The sequence below is a fragment of the Lemur catta genome, chromosome 11 (genome assembly GCF_020740605.2).
Source record: "Lemur catta isolate mLemCat1 chromosome 11, mLemCat1.pri, whole genome shotgun sequence".
NCBI classification, from domain to species: Eukaryota; Metazoa; Chordata; class Mammalia; order Primates; family Lemuridae; genus Lemur; species Lemur catta.
In genome coordinates this window covers 24,460,057-24,469,803 of record NC_059138.1, presented here as the reverse complement: position 1 = coordinate 24,469,803, position 9,747 = coordinate 24,460,057, and the positions used below count along the sequence as shown (strand labels likewise).

General features: G+C 35.5%; 1 protein-coding gene across 3 annotated transcripts in view; it reads right to left on the bottom strand.

Moving 5' to 3' along the window:
• Positions 1–3,256: 3,256 nt before the first annotated feature.
• Positions 3,257–9,747, bottom strand: part of IQUB (IQ motif and ubiquitin domain containing) — a 52,362-nt gene continuing 45,871 nt past the window's right edge. For 2 of the 3 annotated variants that reach the window (XM_045564918.1, XM_045564919.1), the window contains 2 exons: positions 7,044–7,229; positions 3,257–3,507 (listed from right to left, as the gene is read on the bottom strand). In XM_045564918.1, the coding sequence (XP_045420874.1) occupies positions 3,325–3,507; positions 7,044–7,229 (369 nt within the window). In that variant the 3' untranslated portion in view covers positions 3,257–3,324. Of the gene's footprint in view, positions 3,508–7,043; positions 7,230–9,747 lie in introns of those variants that run through there. The other variant, XM_045564920.1, reaches the window with a different exon arrangement.

The window sequence follows — 9,747 nt, the reverse complement described above, 5'->3', positions numbered from 1 at the left end:
GGGATCCAATATAATCAACCAGCCACCAGATGGCCAGCTGGTTTTCCTGTGGAATGTTATCATCTTGTGGCTTATTGTTGGCCTGTTCTGTTGGTAGATTAAATACCCAGCAGGGGTGGTAGCCAAGTCAGCCTTGCTGAGGAAAAATCTCTGTTGTTAAGTCCACAAATAAGCTTTGCCCATACTGTCATACTCACTTTGTAAACGAACCCATTGAGCAAGCACCAGGAAAGCTAGCAAAAGAAACTGACTGGTATCCATAGGAGGAATCCTCTTGTCCACTTGATCACCGATAGCCTCCTCTGCAGTGGATGCCACCTGGAGCACACTTACATAGGGCATGTCTATCCACATACATCTCCCTCACAACTCCTTATCACTTCTAATACTATTCTTTCCAGGTCTCTTTCCTGTTGATCAACCCTTCTAGCCACTACCCACAAACTTTGTAGGGCTATACCACCAGCCATCTCCCATTCCACAAAACATGGGTAACTAGATGTACCACCTGAAATTTTTCCGTCTGAGAGAATTCTCTTTGTCACTGTCTCCCGTGGCCGTCCCAAGTGGAGCTGTAATACAGTGGCCAGCATGAATGCAGACCTTTCTCAACAAGATCATGCATTGACACTGTGGTGTATATACCTTCTGTAAACCAGTTCAGTTTTTTTTCCCATTTAGGTGATCATACGGAATTCTTCATGAAGCCATAATTGTTAATTGAGGGGTAAGTGGAAAGGCCGAAGGAGCACATACCACGGGAGTTTGAATTATTTACCTCAGGCAGTTTCCTTGTAATTTCTATACCTGCTAGGACATTCTTATATAGAGAGCATTTGCACTTTACAATGGAATGATGCTGTGCATGATCAACTCTATGATTGTGTGGATCTGATAACACACAGTTTATCATGTGTATTCTGAGTATCATAATCATTTAATCATGATTGGATGTTCAGTTTCTACTGTGATCCAACAGAAGATCAGGAGAACACTTGCCGGCAGAAAATAGCAAAGACTAGGGCTTGTCAGAGGCTCCATGCAGCAGCTCATTGATACAGGCCACTTTTGAGTCCAGGATACAGTAAACATGTCTAGCAATTCTCAGAGCTTTAAGCTAACACTTTAAATCGTGAATTCCAGGCAAGAATATAAATTTGGGTGTTATAATCTTTTACTTTATCCTTTTCAGTCTAATACTGTTAGAATATACCCTTATACATGCTCCCTTGACTCTTAATAAAAATTGGTAAGATCCTGCAACTCTTCCAGTGTACAAACTAACTCATACCAGACCACACCTTCTTCTTCCTCACCAGTCTCCTTACTTTAGCATAAGATCTAACAGAAAATCACATTTAATTGACAATATAGTCTTGCAAACCTTAATCAGGCTCAGACTTAATCCTCAGCACAGGTGCCTTGCATAAGCAAGAGATAAGGAATTTCTTTAGAGTTGTCATAAAGGCTTTCTGAATTTCTATCTGGGTCTTGAGTTGGACATTCAAGGCTTTCAGTTTATCCCTTTCTCTATAAACCCTCTCTAGTATAAGAAATACCCATCCCATTCCACAATCTTTTTCCAAAAGTGACATCAAAGTGAATCACTGCCTCAGCCACTGGATCGTCCTATGCTTTATCCGCCATCTGCACCCCATTCTATGCCACCGCTAGTGTTAACTTGAGTAATCATGATGCTACCACATATTGCATATTACCCATGTCCCATTTCCCCCTGGCAAAGAGGTTAACCTTATGTTCTTCAAATATGTGAGCAACCTAAGCCTAGGATTCCATTTTAAGGTCAGTTTCCTGGAACCACTCTTGGTACCAATAACTGCTTTGGTTAGCGTCCAGCAGACACCTGTTGACACACTCAAACTTTTTATTTTGATTAATATTTAGTAAGAGACTGTTTATAAAGGAGAGGATGCTAAGGAAATCAACAAGAAAAAATAAACTTCTTTAAACCTAACTAAAGAAAAAAAAGCCATTATCACCTGTAAGCTGAAGGATAAAGAGAAAAGAATCAGGCCAGCCCGGTGGCACACATTTATAATCCTAGCACTTTGGGAGGCTGAAGCAGGAGGATGCCTTGAGGCCATGAGTTCAAGATGAGCCTGAGCAAAAGTGAAACCCCATCTCTACAAAAGACAGAAAAATTAGCCAGGCCATGGTGGCACATGCCTTTAGTTCCAGCTACTTGGAAGGCTGAGGCAGGAGGATTGCTTGAGTCCAGTAATGTGAGGTTGCAGCGGCTTTGATGATGTCACTGCACTCTATCCCGGGCAACAGAGCAAGACCCAGTCTGCATTTAAAAAAAAAAATGGTTCCCAGAATAAAAAGAGAGTTGTAGTATAGAAGGGATGACCACCCAACAGGAGCTGTAATCTTAGGTAATGCAGCAACTGACAACGGACCAATAAGCAGATGGGAGAAGCCAGGGGAATAAATATCCCAACCTCTGTCTTTCTTTTTCAGACTTCAAATTTCCTGTCCACCCCCGTCAGTTGTACTCCAGAATCTTCCGTTCCTATGAGCAAATGCTACAGTCAGCTGTTTCTCTCCTGGGTCAATAGGGGGATTATTAAAGTACTTTATTTGCCCCATCTGGCTATTTCCCTCTCACTGCCTTGGAGAAGGGTGTTGCTATAGTTTGCTTGACCAAGTTTGTTCTTCCTACAGCATTTCACCGTTGTCCCACAAGGAGTTTTTCTCCCACAGGGTAAAATTTCCACTGTTTACCCTGTTTTCCAGCATGAAATGCAGATTTTTGTTTGTTTGTTTGTTTATAGTTTTAGTCGCTTTTGGGGGCACTATGAGAAGGATGGAAGGTGAAAGTAGATAGTAAGCAACAAAGATTCAAATCTCTATAATGTAAATTCTTTTATCCTACTTATGAAGATTTTCAAGAAAGAGAATTCTGTGTTTCCTCCCATCCATATGCTGACTAGTGTCCTATGACTACATTTTATCTAAAATAAGTAACTTGAAAGTTAAGCCTAGTCTTTATTTGGATGTCAGATTTTAACTATAATAACACTTTAACTTTTTAAAAAATTTAATGTGAAAATATGTAAAAATAAAATGTTCTCTTTAAACTATTAATTTTGGTAACAAAATTGCATTTAAATTTTGCACTAATTGCCTAGCAATAAAACATTTACATAAGGATGTTTTCTCTTTATACAACTTATAATACTATGAAAAACAAAAAGAAATCAATAAAAAGATAAAATTCCATTTCCGTAGTGTATGACCTCTGTATTACCCTATGAGCAGTGGACAAAAATGTTGATCATCAAGCAAGTACTCCTGGATCTTCTAAGGACGAGGCCTCTTGGATTCTATAGTCTTAAGTGTTGTGTCTGAGTGATATTTCTTTCTGATCACATCCATTTCACCATCATCAAGTATAAATGACGCCAGCACTGGAACCTGAGAAAAATAGTTCTTAGCCAGGATATGTTTGTGCTTGATCTTGTGAATAAATGAGCGTTTGTATCCCTGAAAAGAAAAAAAAACTCAAATTCTATTAAATATCACAGATATATTTTTCCAGGTAAAAACATTGGCATGCTTATCAGTTCTTTCAGCCCAGAATATATATATATATATATATATATATTTTTCTCACTTTGTCCATCATCATTTAGGGCTCAGCTCCTATGACACTTTAACCAGGAAGCTTTCCTCAATTCTCCCTCTGACCTGTGTTCAAACCACTGCTAGTTACTAGCTCAATACTCATTCTCTCTTCCATTTGTATTTAGAGGTCTGATTTTGTATAGGGTGTGATGTGCCCAACTTTCCTAGTCTTCATCCTTATAGGGGTGGCCATGTGATGTGATAAGCTTCTGATACGTATGTATATATCTCTATCTCTATCTCTCTCTATATATACATATATGTCATTGCATAAAGCTTACAGAAAAGCTTTTTAAAGGGGTTTTTAAGAGTGGGATGACTCACCTATCAAGCACGTTTAGCCTTTTGCCAAACCTGAAATATAGATATAATGCAGGAGATGACGTAGCTATCATATCACTAGAGTCCACAAGCATGAGCATGAAAGCCAAAGGTTAAATACGGCTGAGTAAAAGGTTAGAGAGCCTGAGTTTCTGAAAGCACAGTGCAGATGCTGCACTAGCCCCAGAATGCCAACCTCTGGACTTCGTATTCCATGAGAAAACTAAACCCACATTTGATTAAATCGTTATAAATTGTTATTTGCACCTGAAACAATGAAGAATAATATTCATAACATATTTATTTGTTTCTCTCCAAGCATTTGGCACATTCAAAAGTAAATTCTGGCTAAGTTAATAAGTACCATCTATTCTCTTTATTAATCTTCATTGGCCCTCTTTGCAGTCAAATTACAAATACTACCTGTACTTTCTCCTAAAATTTATCTTCTGAGAGTGAGACATTCCCTCACTAAAGATGTCTTCATAGGGTCAAATCTAAGGTAAAAGAAAGTCCTGGGAAAAACGAGCCAAAGGATTTGTTATTTTTTCAGAAAGTATTATGTAGGAGTATCCTAGTTTCCTCTCTACAAATTTACTGTTAAAATATTTTATCCTTTGCACTAATGTAATTGTTCCATCACTTCTTAGCTCACATTTCATTCACGAAAAACTAACACACTTCTGATGTACAGAACTTTGTAGGTTTTCAAAGTACCTTTACAGAACTAAAAACTAAAAATTATTAAAGATAAGCATATTATGGTTCATACATTCAAAGGAATAATAAGTAACTCTTTAAGAATAATATAATATGGAAAATATCCAGTATCTATTGTTAGGTAAAGCAAACAAAGTTTCAGAGTAATTTAATATAACATCAATGCTACAAAAAACGATATATTATTTATATACACATAGAAAGCTTCCAGAAGGATTTCAGTAAATTTTACACAAGAAATAGTAATTATCCCTACAATGTGGAAATAGGAATGGGTGGATATCAGGAGTCTTTTATTTTCTACATCACACCCTTTTATTCTTTCAGATTTTTTAAACCAATAATGTCTTGCTTTTATTACAATTAGAAATAAAATGCACCCAAAATTTTTAAAGTGCTTTCATATATATAGTTACTCTCTAAGTTGATTCATGCTGAGAGCTTTAAATAATGGCCTATTTAGTCCTCAAAGCTTCCCTATGATGAGATATTATTACCTCTTTTTTATATATGGGGAAACTAGGGCATTGAGACATTAGCACACTTTTCCAATTATTTCTCCCAGGTCATAAATGATAGAGCCAGAATTCAAAGCCAGGGCTGCTTTTATCCCTCTTTACTGATTCCACATTTTTAACTAATCTTTCTAAAAATTTATAAACCAAGGAGGACAAGTCTTAATGTCCTATAAGTTGTTAGTGACAGAGATGGGAAAGAACTGGATCAGTACTGTGGTTTTAAGTCCATGATTGTTCCTACTTGGGCCATGTGCACACAAATGAGAGATCAGTCTGCCTCAGAGTTCACGGAAGTCTTTTTCCATGTGTTTCCTATAACCTATCGGTCATAATTGCAGGGAGTCAAGATTATTTTAACTTTTGAGTATTTTTTACTCCCTGAGAAAGCGAACATTTCTGTTAATTAAGGAAACTCTGAAAATGCTTTAACTTGCTGCAAGATTTGCAAGATATAAATTATTCCTTACACTGAATATTAATACCTAAAAGATTACATCAGCCCAAAACCATAAAAAAGCAAATGTGTTTTGAGTTTGTCTGGTTGTGAACCTTAGCTCTATTTACAGAAATTTGATAAGATTGGCATCCTGAAATTAGAAATGCATGTGATTAGAACATTTAATTTGATACGGCAGAAATGTGATTAAATGCACAAAGGGAGTTGTGTGGATTAATTGAAGAAACACCAGAATATCAGCTTTGGGAATGAACTTCAGTCTCATCGTGGGCCCTAGATGAAATGATATTGCTTGTATTGGCTATGCTTCCAGTGATTAAATATTTATGAGGCAGCTTAGTTTACTAAATATAACATTTAACACAGCTTCAATTTTTTGCTGACCTTTCTTTCAATCCCTAGAGTGAAAATTTTTCTTACCCTGGCTTCTTAAAACTGAAACATTACTTAAAAAGCTAAAAATTTAATCTCTGCTCTTTACATCATCTCTCCTCCCTGCCCTGAAAAAAGGAAATAGGGAATATAGCACTATTCAAAATGTCTATGTTATTTGACGTCATTTCTTTATTTTCCCTTAGCAGACATCTTGAGTGAAATTAAAGGTGCAGCAATTTAATCAGTAGAAAGCAGAGAATCAGTATCAGTTCTTGGGATCCTGGGCTCAGTGTAAACGGATTTCTCTAGGAACTCCTCAGGGGCCCTCAATTCTGTTCATCAAAATGTTTTACAGATTGCATCTTGTAAGTTACCGAAATTACAGTAAATGACATTTAATTTTTGCAGTGCTTTCTCTACTCCTGGTTAGTTGGAAGCAAATGAAAAATGGAGCCTCAGAACTATAGTCCATCATTATGATTGCTATTGAGAGCACAAAATTATGAACAAAATTTATTTGATAACTGAGTGTGCTTTTAGGCAGACTCGTGATGATTAATCAAAGGAGGACAGATTCTGGGTGCCGTAATACCCATGTGGTGGTAATATTCATTTATTCTTTCAACAAATACTTATTATATTAAGCCCCTAATCTGTGACAGACACTATTGGGGGTATTAGAGACATAGATGCAAATAAGGTAAACAAAATCCCTGCCTTCATGGAGTTTACTGTGGAATATGATTGAACTTGCTATTAGGAGGGACTGGTAGCATATTTAGGACTTGTAATATGTTCAAACCTCTTATATTGACCTTTTACATGCTTACTTTAGCTTCCTTTTAATTTTAATCTGTGCCATATATACCATCCACGTAGTTTGTTACTGTTAATACATAAATTCTGTTTCTTCATCTGATGGAAGTACGTATTATGGCAGTCAAGTTATCTCTAATAACTCCAATGATTAAAAGAGCTTCCTAAAGAAAGTTCAACTTTCTTACCTCTTCAATACTCGTTAGCTTGAGATGAGCAGCCCCTTCATCTTTGGTAAGAAGAATGCAGTTCCAGGGGGACCACTCCAAGGACTTATCCCACCTGACCATGACCAGATCATTGAGATTGTCCCAGGCACTGAGTGCTGACTGGGAAGACCAGATGTTTTCTGTCAGGTACTGGATATCTTGTAGCTGCATGTCAAAATAAGTTTAAAAACTAATGTTGTTTTCTTATAAACATAAATTTTTTAAGATTATTAAATTACTTGAGGAAATAAATTATACTGAGCATATTTTTTAAAAGTGAAAACATTATTTATGAGGTTTAAGTGGTACATAGTCCCCTATTTTTCACTGAACTTCTGTTCATTCTGCCTAAACTACATTATCAGTCTCACAGTCATAACCCCACCTTTAATTCAGAGTAAGCTGTATAGATTTCTTCCAGCATGCTAATTTTACCTTAATATTACCTTAATAAATATATGGTATTAAATAATTTTCAAAAATTCATTAGTAACTATCATCTTATTTTCAGGGCCATTATAGGGATCTTTTAAAGGTTTTTACTGCCATTTTACAAATGAAAAAACTGAGATTTAATAAAGATTAAGTAATTAACTCAGTGTTAATTAAAGTAGCTTGTTTTAATTAAAAAGGGGAGAAATGAAATAACTGTTTAAAACTTTTTAAAATTTAAACTATATTAGCTAAAACTCACAGAACGACTTTTCATGAGGTCTGCATATATAAATTTAGAATTGTCAGAGAGGGGCAATCCTCACAAAGTATAAACATAGAAAAATGAACCACTATTGTGAAAGGTTTGTGTGAGAAAGCAGAAGTCTTTTCTATAAAACCAGTGGACAAAAACCTAAACAATTTACTAAAGTAAAAAAAACAAACAAAAACATCTTGGCACCATCAGCTACTATACTGTTTCATAAATGGATAATTCAAAATATTAAACTCAACTAATGAAATTTAGCTATCACTTAATGTTAAAAAAAGATACTATAACAGCTGCTATAGAAAAAGGAATCTACAGAATTTTTAAAATGTAATGTTGCATATATTTTTGCTTATATTCAAAATATGTGCCTTGTTTACATTTTTGTTTTTATTTTAGTTGCATCAATTCTATTAATAATTTCAAAATTGCATCAAAGAGAATGAAGTATTTATTTTCATGTAAATGTCAAATATGCACATTGTAACTGTGGTTGGCAGCCTTTAAGAGCTGCTTACTGCCTACTTTTCAAATAGTTGTTGTTCCTGAAATTGTTGTAATAAGAGAACAACACTCTTGGCCACTATATTAGGCATATCTGTATGGATTATAAACTGTTTCAGAAAACAAATATCTTCTCTAAGCAGAACTTTTTATATATCTTGGCTTTTTTTTTTTTTACATATCATCATGTTCAAATTCAATATATACTAATCTTTGCTATTGTCCATGAACTTTACCATTTCATGAGAAAGTTTATGCATTCTATTTATCCCTAGCAATAATATTACTAAAATAAATATTAATTAAAATGATCCCATTACAAGGAGGAAAAGCTATTGGACATTCATATTTGTCTGCTAACCCTAGATATTGGAAAAGTAAAACAAGGGAGACCAAAACCCTACACAGGTACAGTATTCAAATTAATTCACACCTAACAGAGACTATCTTATCTGAAAGGTGATGATGCTCCCCTAGAATTTTTTTATTCAGTATGTGTGATGATTAATTTTATGCATCCACTTGACTGGCCCATGGGGTGCCCAGATATTTGGTTAAACAGTATCTGGATTTTTCCAAGATAGTCTTATTGGATGTGATTAACATTTAAATCAGTAGGCTGAATAAAGCATGATAGCCCTTCATATGTGGGTGGGCCTCATCCAATTGGTTGAAGGTCTGAATAGAACAAAAGGTTAACACACACACACACACACACACACACACACACACACACACACACACACACCAGTAAGGAAGAATTTGCTTGCCTTCCTGATGACCTTTTAACTGAGACTGGCTCTTCCTGATTCTACAGCAGCCTGCAGAACTTGAACTGGGACATTAGCTCTTTAGATTTTGGACTTGCCAGCTTCCGTAACTGTGTGAGCCAATTCCTTGTAGTTATATATACATGATCTCCTATTAGTTCTGTTTCTCTGGAGAACACTGACTAATGCAATATGAAATATTGAGGTGACACTTGTCTGTGAGTTATATTAAAGCTCTAATGAATCTAAGATTCCTAGCAAGGAAATATACATTTGTTATATCAACAATTCTTGAAGAAAAGCATAAAAGAATTTAAACTCTTAAATAAACATTTTTATTAATAAAATATTCTTTCTATTGGAAAAAATATGTAATCATTTCAATCTGTGTTTTTCAAACTGTGGGTTGCTATCTCTTAAGTGACACCAAACATTTCCAAATGGAAATTAGAATGAGTAAATTTGGACTGAACAGAAAATATCACAATGTATCCATAGTGGTAAAAGTAAACCTGTTTCAGGAAACTTTTGTTTCTGAGGAAGAATAGCATGTCGTTTGCATGTATGGACTCTGGGAACCAGACTGCCTAGGTTTGAATCCCAGCAGTGGTACTTATTAGTGTAAACTTGGGCAAGTTAGTTAACCTCTTGGTGCTTCAGTTTTCTCATCTTCAGAATGGAAATAGTACTTATTTTGATAGAATCG